Raw genomic sequence first — 15,817 nt, 5'->3', positions numbered from 1 at the left:
CCAACCAGAACTATTAAATTATTTTAAAGGGTAGAGAGGTAGAGTGCATATAATTAATGGTGGGGATGGGGATGGGGATGGCGTAGGTGGGGTTAATTCTATAGAGGATATGCCAAAGTGTAGGGTTGGGATATTGTGGCCGTGCACAACAAGTTAAAGCAAAGAGAAGAGAGCAGCAGCAGCAGAGACACTGCTTTGAGCTTTGCTTTGAGTGCATGTTTCTCTGTGTGTGTGGTTGGTTTTCTCCTTCTCTTTCTTTATTTATTAGGTTATATACACACACATATATATATATATTTATTTGTATATATTGTGGTACTGCATTATCCAGCACAAAATGATTGATTTAGAGTGAGAGAGACCACTCTGGCCTTAGCTTTGGTTTCAGCACACACGCAAGGGATTGGATCATGGATGGATGGATGGATGGATGGATGGGTGTGAATATCAAATCATCTCTCATTTAGGACATGGGTGTGCAGGTTCAGTCTATCTATATGTGTAGCCTTGTAGGTGAAGAATAATTACAAGCATTGTCTAGCCCTCCCTCCGTCACGAGTCATCACAAAGTATACAATTATGGGATGTATTACTTTATGATTACGAGATCGAAAAAGTCCCCTTAGCATTTTGGGATTTACAAATTTTCTACAATCATTAGTTCCCACATCTTATTATGATGCTAAAGGAATCTTTGGGAACTTGTGGACAAAATAACCCTTTCAATCCTTGATTACTCTGTCATTCATTTAGGAAGAACTTTCATATATGATAGGGATGCCACAGTCGCAGTACTTCAAGCTAATCACGCACTACCATGTACAGTTAAAACAAATTTAGGAAGAACTTCCACGAACAGTGTCATCCCCGGTGTAAGTAAGTTTCTCCTCATTTAGATACAAAGATTCACCTATTTTTTATGTTCTTTTAAAGTACGGGGTAATCTCAACTTTTATACCTGAAATTTCTTCTAAGAATTGACAAATCATCTGTTTTAAGTTCATCAGCTATAACATTATAGCCAAAATAACTACAGCAGCTATAAACAAGGCCTACCCCCATTATGCCCTTTCTCATTGTAAACTATAACTATGCTTTGCTGTGTTATACATAAGAAACGTTACACATTGACGTATTATTTTTTGAAGTACTTGAACTTATTTCATTTGGATGAGTTCTTATTGCCCCACTTACTCTTCTGACTCTCGGATAATTTTACCAAAACCGGCACAGGATGAACCATCAGCGTGAACCCGTGTTCTTCATTAGGAGCCTCTGCATATTTCGGTTCTCAATTCAGTGTTGGACCCAGTTATTCTCATCCAGCAATTCAAAAGAACTATAAACATTATAAAGGAAACTCCTTCTGCAGAACATCTAGATTCCGAGAATCGCAGGCTTCCAACATGTCATTCCTAGAAGCACAGCTGCAACAAAGGCAAGAAAACAAGATATTTAAAAGGAACATTGCGAAGAGCGACTTCAATATATTTTTTTCTTTTTGAACTTTTATATTAACATACCTCAAAGAAATTCTCAAATATTGCCAACCGTTCTCTGCCTTCGGATTCATGGTAAGTGCTCGGACATAGTAACGAATGGAATCCTCATACATACCCTAGATGCGTTCACAATGGGGAAGAAAGTTAATTGGTTAGACAAACGCTATAAATCCCAAGATATTTGGGGAACTTTGATCACTTATAGCAGAAATTAAATAACAAGCCATAATTAGTTGAAATCAATACCCACATGAACAATAAGAATTATGCACTTGTAGCTCTACTAATGCAATTACCTCGAAGAAAAGATTTCAGGCTTTTGAGTTTGTTGGTAAACTAGTTGTACAGGTTTAAGTAGGATGGAGGAAAGGGACCTACGCATATTTTAGGGAGAGACTTGGAGTTTGGATATGTTTTAATGATATTTTATTGTTAGAATCCCAAGGATCTAATTAGTCGCTATTGTTAGGTAATTGTGTAACTTTATTATTTCTGGACTGCTACATAAATAGTTAATAGTGTAATTGGATTTTCAGTTTTGTCATATTGATTGGGAGTAGTCATCAATTCACCTTGTCTCTCCCCTTCCTTCTCATTCTTCTTTTTCTCTCTCCTATATATTCCTTTGGTCGTGCATCTATATAGTTAACCACTTGCTTTTTACTCATTCTCAGAATCTCACTTCCTTTTCCATTGCAGTAAACATCAAAGTTTCAAACCAAACATTGTACACAAGTCATTCTAAATGGATGTCTCCGTACTAGCATAGCTCAAGGTTTGTTTGGCTCCTGTAGTCTAAAGTACAAATGAGAAAGAATCCATTTCTACAAGAATTTTCTCAGCCAGTTATACAAGAAACCCAAAACAAAGTAGGAATAATAAATTCAGTTCCCATCTAAAATTTCAAAGTGATAAGAGTCAACCATAAGAACTAACCTGGTTGGCATAACTGATACCCATATTTGCCCACGCACGAACATAATTAGGCTTCAAATCTAGTGCCTTCACGCCGGGAGATAAAACCAAAAGTTAGTACTAAGTTGATAATATAAAGTTTTCAAGAAAGCCAATTAAAAAAGAACTACAGATATGCAGAGTATATTAATTAGAATTGTTAATTCAATTAAAGAATACAGTGTAATCTATAAAGAACAATCTATTGAAAGGCACTGAAACCCAGTGGTAAACCCAAGCTCTAAGATCCATCTCTGAATTACAACCCACACATGATTCCCAATTGATGCACTAAAAAGACACGGGGTAATATAAATAAAAAATCTTAAATCATGGAATTGTTTATTTTGTAAATTAAGAAAGAAAAAGTACAGTTACTTTCTTGTTCGAGGCATGACAATAAGACAGATCAAGCATGTGGGTTAAAAATTAGCAGGTTTCTGCTATGTTAATTCTCTACAAGCCACCCTACTCCAATCCAGAATGCTTAGAATTTTACAAAATACTAAGTCTTGTTTACAAATGCTTATCAGTCAAACATAAGAAGGGCTGCAGGGAAATTGTACGCTACATCTTTGCACAATGTTGGAAAGCCAACTTGTTCAAGCAGCATCTGAATGACCATTTTCCCTTAACACTTACTAACAAAAGTTTAGTTCAAATATTATAAATTGCAGACAGTTTTTTATATGCTATAGTGACTAAGGTGACTATTCCGTTCTACATTCAGAATGCAATGATTATTTTCTCCCTAAAGATTAACCGTACGAGTATATAAGGATTGATTACACAAATTACCTGTTGATAAGCCAATATCGCATCAGCACTCTGAACACTGTTTGCCTGTGTTGCTCCAAGCTTGTTCCAAAGAGAGTAATCTTGCGGCTTTAGTTTCAAAGCTAATCGGAAGGACTCAATGGCTTTGTCATATTCTCTTGACAAGTTGTAAAGGACACCAAGTACTATATGCACATCAGCATCTTCAGGTGACATTTGAGCAGCTTCATTGAATAATCTAGCAACCTGCAGATTACAAATAAAGTTTATTCATACCCTATCTTATCGAGTAGCAAGCAAGTGGACTGAGTAACAGAAATCTAATACGGTCAAAAAACCAATTTTGGGAACAAAAGTTCCGGAAAATGATGTTCTTAAACCATATGTAGTATGATGGTCACCGATACTTAACTAATGACTTGAACAGCAATGTCTTCAAGCCCCACTTTATAGTGCAACAGACCACATCCAAAATTTGGAATGGAGAGTGCAGCCCCAACATTCTTGGGAATTTTGGGCACCGTGAAGGTCCAAATGGAACTCCTCTTTTGCATATATGCCAAATTTGTCTGTGCCCTTTGTCACTATTGAACATTATGGGTCCCTACCCACTCACTAGTCCTTTCTTCTGTACTTGTGTTACATATTAAAACTGAATAATTTGTTAAGTTGGCCAGGAAACTTTTTCTACCAGAATAGTCTATTAGATAATTTTGTAGGTGTACGAATGAATGCTGACGGCAGAATCTTAGTATACAGAGAGGAGAATATTCTCTCATTGTACTGGGATTGTATCCACCTGCTCTGTTTTCTAATAATAAGGATAAGAAAACTAGAAAAGTACACTCTCAATGCACATGGTTCCATTTCTCGTCACTACTTGCTTAAGATTAAAAAATGACTAGATCCACTGAAGTAACCATATACATAAGATATTCAAAAGTCAAAGGAGTATGAATTTCAGCCTAGGGAACCTAAAAACATGAAAATTCTAAATCCGAACACTTACATCAGCATAGTACAAAGAATCTGACAGCTCTGGTCGGGCAAGCACCCCATACTTTTGGTGATGGCGTAGCCATCCATATAAATACTTTAAAGCAGCAGCCTGCTCCAATTCTGCATATTTGAAGAGTCTTATTAGTTTCTACGAACTCTAGAGAAGCATATTGCTCCGCTTCAGAGAGTTTTTGTTTCTAAAGGAAAAAACCACATTTATTCACACAAACTAGGTTAATTCCTTAAAGAACTTTCAACTAATGATTACTCAAATGAAGTTCTTTTACTTTACTTATATACATGGAGAAGGAACAACTTACCATTTGTATGACTCACTCCAAGAGCAAGAAGCACTTCGAGATTTGTTGGATCAGCCTCCTGTGCACGCATCATAGCTGCAATGGCCTGCAAAGATTATAGTTCAGAACAGTTATCATTCTATGAAGTAAACTCATACGTATGACACAAGGTGAAAGAAAGAGATGCTTTGAGCTGAAGCACTGTATGAAATTTGCAAAACTAATGGACATATTATAAGGAGTTAACACAGTAGCATATATAGTTGTGTTATAGGAAGTATGCTGAAAATATACAATTTGTAAACACTAAATATCAAGAAAATAGGATTACCTGTTGATCATCATCATTTTCTGCATGTGCTATTCCAAGTAGCCTCCAACCTTCAGCATTTTCAGGGTTCTTGAGAACTTCAGCTTCTAAAGCAAGCACTGCTTCACTCAAAAGACCCTTGTGGAACATGTCCTGGCCTTCTTTTAGTGGGTTTGGGTGACCGACATAAGGATTCATATCAGAAAACACATAGACCCCCCTTGAAGCATCAGAATGTTGTTTGGAAGCTACTTGCTCATTTAGGTACCTGCTTGATGATTATGGCAATTCAGTTTCTTGAAGCAAGAAAATAATAAATATCATAAGGGTAAAGCACATGATAACCGCAAACACACATGGAAAAACTATATAACATTTTAAAACTAAACAAAAATTCTCACACAACCCATGCTCATGAACTGCACAGTCCACTCTTCATCACTCAACTTTCCCCTTTTTCAACAAAAGCATATTAACAAAGAATGTTGAGTGACATGTGCATAATGAACAGTGAAATTCTCTCCAGCTAAGGAGCAAGCACCTGCCTGGTATGCAGGAATTAAAAAGATTATAATGTGTACCAATTTAAGAACAATTTATCACTTGATTCCTCACAATGTGAGCCATCAGCTCTATGCGTATAAGCCCTAGGTGTCAATCTAAAGGCCAAAATCACCAACAGAAATGCGTGACTCACTTAATTGATATAACTGAAAACTTAAGAAGTTACAGTGGCTTTAACCTTACAAATCTAGGCCACAAATTCATTAACCATTGAATTAGACATCAATAAACAAAAGTAGAGTATAGAGTAAACAAAGTAGCACAAAACTTCTCTCAAAGAAGATTGATTTGACTTACTCATCATATGCATTAGCCCAGGTATCAGCTGAAGTATCCCCCAAGATTCCTTCACCAACCTGATTTCCAAATTCCTCTGCCCAGTCATCAACGTGCAACTTAGAGAACTGATTGACCCACTGATCATCAACTGACCCATGCTGCTCTTGTTCAGAAGCAAACTCATTTGCCCATTGATTGGGTCCATGAGATAGCTGGAAACCCATTAAAATTAGGCAGCATAAATTGGAACTGGACGTAACCTCATTGCATAAAAGTTCAAGGTATTAAAAATATGCACTTATATATGAGTTTGGTACGTTTGAACAGGAGGTCCTTGTAAATCAATATTAGTCTCAATTTTTTACAACAAATTGCCCAAAAAAAAAAATAGTACTGGAAAAAAAAAAAAAAAAAGGTAACACATGGACACAAAGCCCATCTCAACAGAGAGTTCATATCTTCGTAGACATCCCATGCCACAGATTGCAGCTTTGCTGCCAAAAGGTATAGTTTCATTTGCCTTCAAGTATGAATTGCTAGCCTTGTTGCATTAAAATAAGATATTTTGTTTTATTTCTTTTGTAAATCTTTTCGTATTTTTACGTTTCAAAACAAATGATTAGTTGATCGCTCCAAGATATAGAAGCATCTTCATTTATAAGGGCTCTGTGAAAAAAGTTTATAGCATTTGAAATATTATTACCAATTTCAATTAAACTAGTTTTTGTATGTTCAAGTTTCTTTCATGTGTCAGCCAATACCATAAGTCATGCCAGAAACAAACTCAGCCCTTCATTCCCTTCATAAATCAGAACCATGAACAGCTCACCCCCACACCCCACACCCTGCAACTCTCAGGAGAACAAGTATTTTGATAGAAATGCTTAAATACATAGGAAATGTTCTTAGAATATGGGTGGGTATAATTCAGAAACTGAAGGGAAATATAAAACAAGTGAAATAATATTTCATGTTCAGACCAGATTCATACCTCACCACGGGCATATTCGTCAGCCCAATTAGGACCCGCATTATACTGTTGTTGATATTCCCCTGCCCAATCCCCAGATGCAGATGATGTGGCAGGCTTGACTTGATTATCATCGATAATGAGTTCACCACGACTCATCTTTGACACAAACTGGAGAAACCTCGACTTCTGCATGCCCCAATAGGTAAACATATGAACAATGATGATGATGATGATGATACTAAAAAGACAAGTATGCGATGTGAAGCAATTTTTAATGCAATACAGATTCCCTATGACAAATTACATGTGATTGGGCCCAGCATTTGTTTATGACCAACGTCCTGACTAAATGTCATGTTAATTAACCGCCCGAAAAAAAATAAACAGTCGGTTGGAGCATTTCTTGAGATTTTTATGAGACTAAGCGATGAATCATTTTTTGGGAATTCCAAAATTAGTCTCAAAATGACAAATTTCAAACAATACTTGCATTTGCTCTTCCGTAAAGCATAATTTGGAGATCAGTAACCTGCTAATTTCTGAAACCAATTGACCCAACAGAATATGAAGTGCTTCCATAACAGATTATGTGACTAATGTGGTTCAATTGGTTCAGCTGAAAAAAGATAAGTCAATTACAAGGTGTGCATTAGCATTGTTGGAAAGAGTATCATTGATTCCAAGGTTCATTTGTCGATGACACTAAAAAAGTTCAAAATTTATTTGAAAACTAAGGAGGTGCATGCACACACATGTAGAATTTGTATAAACCTGAAACTTTGGGTCATCATTCTGAGCTAGTGTATTTGCAAGCATACGAGTCTGCTCCATTGCAGCTAAGTTTGCCATATTTGCACCTCTCATATGATCTGCAGACATCAACTGGGACTGTTCCTGTAACCAGGAGAAAGAGGAAAATATCTATCATTTAGCTATATCCATTTAACTTGATTCTAACTTCGGAGTCCAAATCCTATTACAACTAGGAGTATCAAGCAACATATACACATTGTCTTATTCTTTCAGATCAAGGTGAGCACATGAACAATAATGTGATGGAACCTATACTAAGGTGATAAGCCTTGCTATTAAGGTGTCAAACCTTGGATATCTCTTCTTCTTTTTCATTTTTTTAAAATTTATATTTCAAGCATACTCCACCATGTATCACTTGTTCCAAACCTCAAAAAACATCTGTAAGGCTCTTTTGTCATCACCACCAACAAGCCCCTGCTTCCAGGATTCCCAAAACTATAAATATTCACTGCCTACAAATAATCCCCAAATCCAAGAGACATCTATAGCTGAAGAAAATTGCAACTTACCCTAAAAAAGCCTATTACTTTTCTACCACCAATTTAACCTCATCCACACATTTACAGATGTCTTTAGTTCAACTATAACAAAACCATGATAGCAAGAACTACTTGCAACTGTAGTTCTGCAATACATTACAGAGGTCACTGGTTGACCAATAGCACATAAGTCTAGAATCAATGGATATGATTGAAATACCAACTACAATGCTCCTTTACCTGCTCAAATTCAGAGGCCCAACCATTGGCACCATGTTGTCGCTCAAATGAGTGAGCCCACGCGTTAGGATCACCATGATCCACTCTGTGTTGGTTAAATTCAGTCACCCATCCTTCTGTAGCATGAGCACCAGGTTTCATTATAGCCTGGGATTCATTCCAATAATCCTCGAGTTCCCGAAACCTTGCAGGCAGAGGTCCTTTACTGTTGACATCACTCTCGATATCTAAAGAAGATAGAAGTGCATTTACCTGGAAAAGTAAAAAGTGCTAAATCAACCGAAACTGTTGAGAAAATGTCTTGCAGAGAACAGGACAAGGCATCTTTAACATGAACAACTCAACAAACAAATTGCTCATAAGATCCGAAGACAAACAAGAAATGACAATGATCCGGAAATTTTTTTACTCTAGGGTGCTCATAGAACAAACCAAAATGACATATTTTACTAGAAAATAAATAAATTTAAATTTCTAACTGAGAAATTCTAAATATGTATGCAAATCGCAGTAAAGAAAATAAGAGAAATTTAGAGGGATAATGATAAAATGTTCAGTCAAATCTCAACTTGTGAAGGCCTGAACTGTTGACAATGGTGTTCATCCCTACTTAGCTTACTCCATGAAGGAATATTCAGAATTGGAGCAAATAAAAGCAACCGGAGAACTTTTGAAGCATACGATACAATTGAGGTAAGAGAAATAAAGTTCCAAACCTGCCCATTAATAAAATCTTCACTTTTATCTGCAAAAAAATGTCGGGCCATGATGCTGGTGCGATCACGTATGCACCGTTTGTCACCAGCGGACAATCCTAACACTGGAAGTGGAGCCGGACGGAAAGGCATTCCACCACGGCTACTTTCAACAAATGAGTGCAAAAAGCTTGACAACACCCTTTGTGGTGGCCCTGAAACACACAATTAGAAGGGAGATAAATCTCAAAAGTAATCTTCAATCCTTTAAGCTGAAGATAGATACTGCTCCTGGTTATTTGATCAGAAAGAGACCCTCGTGCAATTGAATATAAAAGAAATAAACTTCTACATGTTAAATTCCTTTTTTTTTTTTTTTTCAATCTACCTGTTAGCGTTTTGGGGGAAAATAGTTGTTTTTCGTGTGGTCCATATGCCACATTAGGCCAAATGATGATTGGTCATCCCGTATATAAAGTTCATTTACCACTTTCAAAATGTCCTGTTGCTTCATTAAGTCCATAAACACCAGAATAAAGATAAACAAGCTGCTTTCTATGTCCAGAAATTCTACTTGAACTTAGAATGTTGTGCCCAAGACTCCCTCTCTCATCCATAACCCTACTTTTGAGTGGACATACACATGGACAAGTGAACTCTTCTTTGGGTGACCTGGAGCGCTTAGGTAGTCCCTACTAACATGGAAAATATGAGGCGGTTTGGCATCATATTGTAGTATTCAACATAAACGCGTAGGAGGATAGGCACAAAAGGTGCATATGGCCAGCAAGATTGAGGCACTAGTGCACAAAGCAAGAAGCTTCAAGCAGACCTTTTGCCTTATTACAAAATACTACCGTGAAGCTGGAAGAGGATACACAACTTATAACTCACCTGATAATAGAAATAACAAAAGATCATTTCTCTTTCCACCATGAACTATAAAATCTCAATAATGCATCGCTAAGATTCTTGAATGTATAATGATCGCTTCCTGGACTCACTTGGGCAAAAGAACTGTTTCACACATTAACTGGCAATTAAGAAAGTTTAACTAAACTTTTCAAGCTTCTTCCTTACTTCAAAGTTAAGCCCTTCAAGAAATATCATAAAGTAGCTCTGACATCCAAACCTTCAAAAGTATCCCATAATGTGTTTTCTTTTCTTTTCTAAAGGCCAGCTTTTGTCTCTTAGTATTCTGCCAAACACTCTTCCTCAAGTAATCTTTAATGTTGGTAAACAGAACCCAATTCTCCTTTCTTGAACAAGCATCTTGTGATTTATATATTCTCTAACGTTGGAAAGCAGTTAATAAAATGTAGGAAACAAATAGTATAAAAACAAAAAATTTGAGAGATTTACCATCCAAAGTCGGTTGAAGCTGAGGAGCAGCTCCAAGATCATAAATGCGATCAAGTTGAGGAACATGCATAGGCGGAGGTTGAGAACTCTGTATCTCATCCCACGCATTGTCAAGTAGTCTATTGCCATCAACAGAGTTGAAGTTTCGAAGAAAGTCCGAGCTCTGAACAAAACGACAACGCAAATTAAGTACAAGACTAGAAGTGAAGGCAGTGAAAAAAGATTAGAGATTCGATTGCCAGTACCTGAGTGCCAGGTTGCATAAACGGCTGCTCAAACTCCGAGCCAGGAAGTTGCTGCAGGTGGCCATGGGCGTCCGGATAAAACTGCTGCTCAGAAGCTGTGGGCGTGGATTGAGGTATCTCCTTCAACCTTTCCTGCGCGTGAATTGAACAGAAGCATGAGAAAACGACGCCATAGAAGCCACTGATGATGAAATTGAGGATCGAAAATTCAAAACGAAGAAGAGAAACTGAAATTGAAAAGAGCGAAGAGGGAGACGACGAACCTGTGTCTTGGAAGAAGAGCCGATAAGAGCGTTGGCGAGAGCACCGAAAGGATTGGCGGAAGAAGATGATCCTGGAACCGCACAAGCTGCACCGCCAGTCACAAGCTCGCGCATCGCCATGGTCGATGGTCTTCTTCTTCTTCCTCTTCAATCCACAACAGAATTATACAACAACCACCACCACCACTGTTTTTTTTTTTTTTTTCTGCGTTATTAAATATATATAAAATAAAATAAAAATGAATAAATTTAAGTCGGTTGGTTGGGTTGGGAATTGAGAATATGTAGAGATTAGCCTTTTGGGGATAACAGCTTTTGATGGCTTCCAGTTCCTCTCGGTTGTCTTCGCCTGCCAAAGTTATCAATGAATTTCAATTTTTTCCTTTTTTCTTTATTATTCTTATTATTATTTTGGTTCATCTTCCTCGTTGGTTCGTGACGCTGCTGACGTGGGCGAGAATACACAACTTGCCTTTGTCCATGAGCTCTCTATCTATAGTTGGGTAGAATTTTATTTTTAACAAAAAAAACTCCAGATTTCGTCCAAAAATATAATAATAATAAAACTCTAGTAAATTTCAATTTTTTTTACTTGCAAATTGGGAGAGTGAGAATTTGAATCTCTGTGTGTATAAGTAACTGCTTGTAACTATTAAAGTTACATTTTTGCTCTAAACTTTAAATCATTCAACTTGATTTATCAAGACCACTATAAAGTAAAACTTAAAAAGACCGATCATTTATACCATAAAATTGTATTGTGGCAGTATGGTTGAAAGAGTGATTTGTATTTTTTATGAGTTGTGTTATAGTCAATCTTACATGCGCGTAAATGATTTTTTATGTATGTAATCACGATGTATAAAATTTAGGCACATAAATCTTGTGTTACCCTTAAGTTACATATAGTTGAGTGCATAGTGGGCTTTTTTTCCCCCCTTTTAATAGGGAAGGGATATCAAAAGAGTGGTTTCTATCAATTATTTTTAGTTTTATTTTTATGTAAGGAAGGGAATATAGGAGTTTATTATGTTGTGGGCCTAGAAGAATTTGTGGCCTTCTATTTTTGGGTTGGGCCAGATCGCATTGAATCGTTCCAAAACACAGGCTGAGGCCCAACCCCTGAAACGAACTGAGCGAGTCTGAGTCAGCAACTCAGAAATTGGAAGAATAACAGAGTCAAAAAGCTAAAGAAAAACGAAGCAAAACGAAGGGCCAAAAATCCCCAAATCGGAAATCGGGAGAATGGCAGAGTCGTCGAGCAGCGGGCTGACGTTCAAGCTTCACCCTCTGGTGATCGTGAACATATCGGATCACTATTCTAGGGTTAAGTCTCAGATGCACCCGCCCATCACCAACACAGCGACAACAACAACAACGCCACCACCCAACAATGGCGCCGAAGGAGCAGTAGAAACAGCGCCTTCTTCTTCTTCTTCCTCTGCCTTGGCCTCGTCTCCAAGGGTCTTCGGCTGCGTTATTGGGGTTCAGAGGGGCCGCACAGTCGAGATCTTTAACAGCTTCGAGCTCCTTTATGATCCTGCAACTCACTCCCTCGACCGCGCCTTCCTCGAGAAGAAGCAAGAGCTCTGTTGCGTTCTCGTTCCTTTATGAGTTTTCATTTATTTTTGTGTGATGGTTTTAGGGTTTCAATGAATGGTTGCGCTAACCCAATAATCTTTTTCTTTCTTTTGTCAGATAAGAAGGTGTTCCCGCACTTTTACATACTGGGATGGTACTCTACGGGTACTGATGCTCAGGAATCTGATATGAACATCCACAAAGCTGTAATTTTCATCACCTTTCTCATTGCATATGCTTATGTGCAACTTTTACCTTTTGGAATCCCTAAACACTATATTATGTGACACTTTCAAAGACCTAATCACGTCAACTATACCCATCAAGGGTTCTTTCTTGAATTTGAAGTTCTATTGCCAAAGTTTCAAGTAATTGCACACTAGAGCTTTGTGCGAGTGACCAATGCTGTCTGGATGCATGTTTCTTTTTAGTTATGATGATTAAGATGCATTTTATTTTCGCATTGATAATAATGCTGCGTGTTTACTTTGTCACAGTTGATGGATATCAATGAAAGCCCTGTTTATGTTCTCCTCAACCCTTTGATCAACCCTGCCCAAAAGGATCTCCCAATCACTATTTACGAAAGTGGTATGTCAGCTGCATTGTTATCTTACTATGTATATGAGCTTTTGTGAGCATTGCCAATTAGTTGTACACCTAGGATTTTCCCCATTTTTTGAATTACCTATGATATCTAGTGTCACTGTGTCATTATCTCTAGCTGATGTGTGAGTTTGCACGTGTTATCTTCCTGCAGCATACATGCAGTTCATTCTTGTTCCTATATACTAGCATGGATCACTTATTTCTGTTTACACTGGTTGGTTGTTGTTTGTTTGACGTACTGTATTGGAATCATCCATTTTTTGTGCTGCCTAAGCAGCAATGCTTGAGAAACTTTGGCAAACTAAAATGCTATAGTGCCAGTGCCATTTCTTTCTAGATACTCTTTAAGATAAGGTTGCCCATTAAACTTCGTTGTTGTTCAGGCTTGGTCGTTTTGTAATAAGTAGGCTGTTCTTTGCGTCTTGGCATGTTTAGAATTTCCATAAATAAATAAAAACCCTCACATTGATGATGTGCTGCTACAATTTTATCAATTTTGGGCTCTCCTTTCTCAATGTTATATAGGAATTTTTTTTTTCTTCGTTTGTTGTATAATTAATAGTTCTTTTAATTCTCATTAGTTCTGTTAAAGTCATGGTCCCAAGTGAAATCCATGTGCTGAATTTTGTGATTTTTTTTAACTAGTATAATTCGTTAGGGTCTCTCCCCTTTTGTAAATGAAGGGTCTTGGAAGTTCTTTTTCTTTTCGCCCCCCAAATATTCTAGGTTTCATTCTTATGAGAACTTATGTGATTTGAACAGATTGCTTGCTTCATATAGTTTCTGTTTATATGTTCACTGTCTTAACTTTTTTTTGGTTTTGTGGTGTTAACGTTACAATTCTAGAGCTGCATGTCATCGATGGGATTCCACAGCTGATTTTTGTCAGTTCAAGTTACACGATTGAGGTTAGACTTATTCATCTACCTTAAATCTTATTAACTATTATCAAGCAGGGTTACTAATGCATTTTATTTTTTATTTTTTTGTGTTTCAAAGACGGTAGAAGCTGAACGTATCTCAGTGGATCATGTCGCTCATCTTAAACCATCTGATGGAGGTTCAGCAGCAACTCAATGTGAGCTCTCTCTCTCTCTCTCTCTCTCTCTCTCTCTCTCTCTCTCTCTCTCTCTCTCTCTCTCTGTGTAATTGTGTGGAGGTATGTGTTTCATCTATTTCTGATTAGAACCTGGTCTATTTTGTGCAGTGGCTGCTCATCTTACAGGAATTCACAGTGCCATCAAGATGCTAAATAGCAGAATTAGAGTGCTTCATCACTATCTTCTAGCTATGCAGAAAGGTGTGTACATGCTTTTAGTAGAAGATGATGGATTCATTATTAACATAGATATCACTATGTGAGTACATTAGTTTTCATAAAGAAGCTAAGGCGAAGGATACAATCAACCCCCAGAACTTTGAAGGAAAAAAAACAGATAAGAAAAGCCCCAAAAACATAATTTAACCCCTCTTTAAACTGAGTCAGATGCCTAAATGAGTCTTATACCTCAGAACTAATAAAAGCAATTGTAATAATTGCTGTTGTTTCCTTGTATGCAGGTGATATACCTTGTGAGAATTCTCTGCTAAGGCAAGTATCAAGTCTTCTGAGGAGGTTGCCTGCCATTGAATCGGGGAAATTTCAAGATGATTTCTTGATGGTGAGTGTTGCTTGTTTCAAGATGATTTATTTTCAGTATTTACGTGTGATGTCTGATTGCAGATACTGGCTGCAGATAAGCTGACATCTTTATCTCATTACTTGCTCTGTTGCTCACTCCTTTGTTTTTTCTTTTTTTCTTTTTGTAGGAATACAATGACACATTATTGATTACATCTTTAGCTGTGCTTACCAACTGCTCAAGGTATGAACTGAACTGAACTTTTCAATGTCGATCATTCTATTACAATAGAATCCTGTAAGAGCTATTTAAAAAAAATAGAAGATAAAGAGTATAGCGTCAACGTAAACTATTCTATGTGAAACCATTTTGGTGCTAGGTATGAAATTGTGTTCTTACACCTGGAATATTGTTTATTCAATGGGAGTTGTCATAGGGTTTAGCATACAAATAAGGTTCAAATCTACGATCGCAATTATACTAATGCACTTACCAAGTTTGCACTCAGAGCAGGTGTATATTTTGTTGATATTCGCATTGAGGAATTATTATACTACAGTAGTTGAATGACTTTTTATCACCTTTTCATTGTTACCATAAGCAATGCATTAGTCGAATATGAAATTGTAATTGTCATTTCATAGCTTATTAATTTCATAGCTTATTATGATATTGTAACGAGATTTTATTTTTGTTTTCTCAGTACAATGAACGAGCTAGTCGACAAGTTCAACACTGCATATGACAGGCATACTCGAAGGGGTGGACGGACCACTTTTTTCTGAAAGCATCTTTGCCAATCTGGCCGTCTTTAGTTTCTTCGAGAACTTTTTGGGTGCTGCTATTTTGTTTTGACTCTGCATAGCACATAGAAGCTTAGAAATTATTGCCAAGACCTAGACAATTCAGAAAGAAATATAAATCTCATCTCTCTCTCTCTCTCTCTCTCTCTCACACACACACACACACACACTATATCAATGAAAAATTTTCATTAAAATAGTTCCTTATCCAGACATCAGTGTACGGATTGAAAAAGAAAAATGGAAAAAAAGGACATGAGTGTAGGAGCTGTGTGCATCTCTGCCTTTAGAAAACCCATAAAGTCTCGTTGACCGGTATCTTTGAGACGGATTTGGCATCTTCCTTTATCAAATTAAAATACACTGAAAAAAAAAAAAAAAAAAAAAAAAAACAAAAGCCCAAAGAAAAGTTAAACATAAACCAACCAAACTCTAAACGAACTGC

General features: G+C 37.1%; 2 protein-coding genes across 3 annotated transcripts; one reads left to right on the top strand and one right to left on the bottom strand.

Moving 5' to 3' along the window:
- Positions 1-933: 933 nt before the first annotated feature.
- LOC117629823 (peroxisome biogenesis protein 5) lies at positions 934-11,133 on the bottom strand. 2 transcript variants are annotated; one of them, XM_034362449.1, is made up of 15 exons: positions 10,758-11,133; positions 10,495-10,626; positions 10,250-10,412; positions 8,909-9,102; positions 8,193-8,444; positions 7,429-7,551; positions 6,676-6,843; positions 5,703-5,896; positions 4,863-5,109; positions 4,553-4,637; positions 4,243-4,352; positions 3,255-3,479; positions 2,439-2,504; positions 1,524-1,618; positions 934-1,427 (listed from the first exon to the last, which is right to left on the bottom strand). In XM_034362449.1, the coding sequence occupies exons 1-15, from the start codon at positions 10,875-10,877 to the stop codon at positions 1,349-1,351; spliced, it is 2,253 nt and encodes a 750-aa protein (XP_034218340.1). In that variant the 5' UTR covers positions 10,878-11,133; the 3' UTR covers positions 934-1,348. The 2 variants fall into 2 exon arrangements, with proteins under 2 accessions (XP_034218340.1, XP_034218342.1); XM_034362451.1 differs by lacking the exon at positions 8,909-9,102 and having other exon boundaries at positions 10,758-10,874.
- Positions 11,134-11,928: 795 nt separating this feature from the next.
- LOC117629822 (COP9 signalosome complex subunit 6a-like) lies at positions 11,929-15,510 on the top strand. Its single transcript, XM_034362448.1, has 9 exons — positions 11,929-12,348; positions 12,456-12,544; positions 12,836-12,929; positions 13,794-13,855; positions 13,947-14,025; positions 14,155-14,247; positions 14,508-14,608; positions 14,757-14,812; positions 15,273-15,510. Exons 1-9 carry the CDS (start codon positions 12,003-12,005, stop codon positions 15,352-15,354), a joined length of 1,002 nt encoding a protein of 333 aa, XP_034218339.1. The 5' UTR covers positions 11,929-12,002; the 3' UTR covers positions 15,355-15,510.
- The last annotated feature ends 307 nt before the right edge of the window (positions 15,511-15,817 follow it).

This window comes from Prunus dulcis, chromosome 6 (assembly GCF_902201215.1).
Source record: "Prunus dulcis chromosome 6, ALMONDv2, whole genome shotgun sequence".
NCBI lineage: Eukaryota > Viridiplantae > Streptophyta > Magnoliopsida > Rosales > Rosaceae > Prunus > Prunus dulcis.
This window is presented reverse-complemented; position numbering and strand designations above follow the sequence as displayed.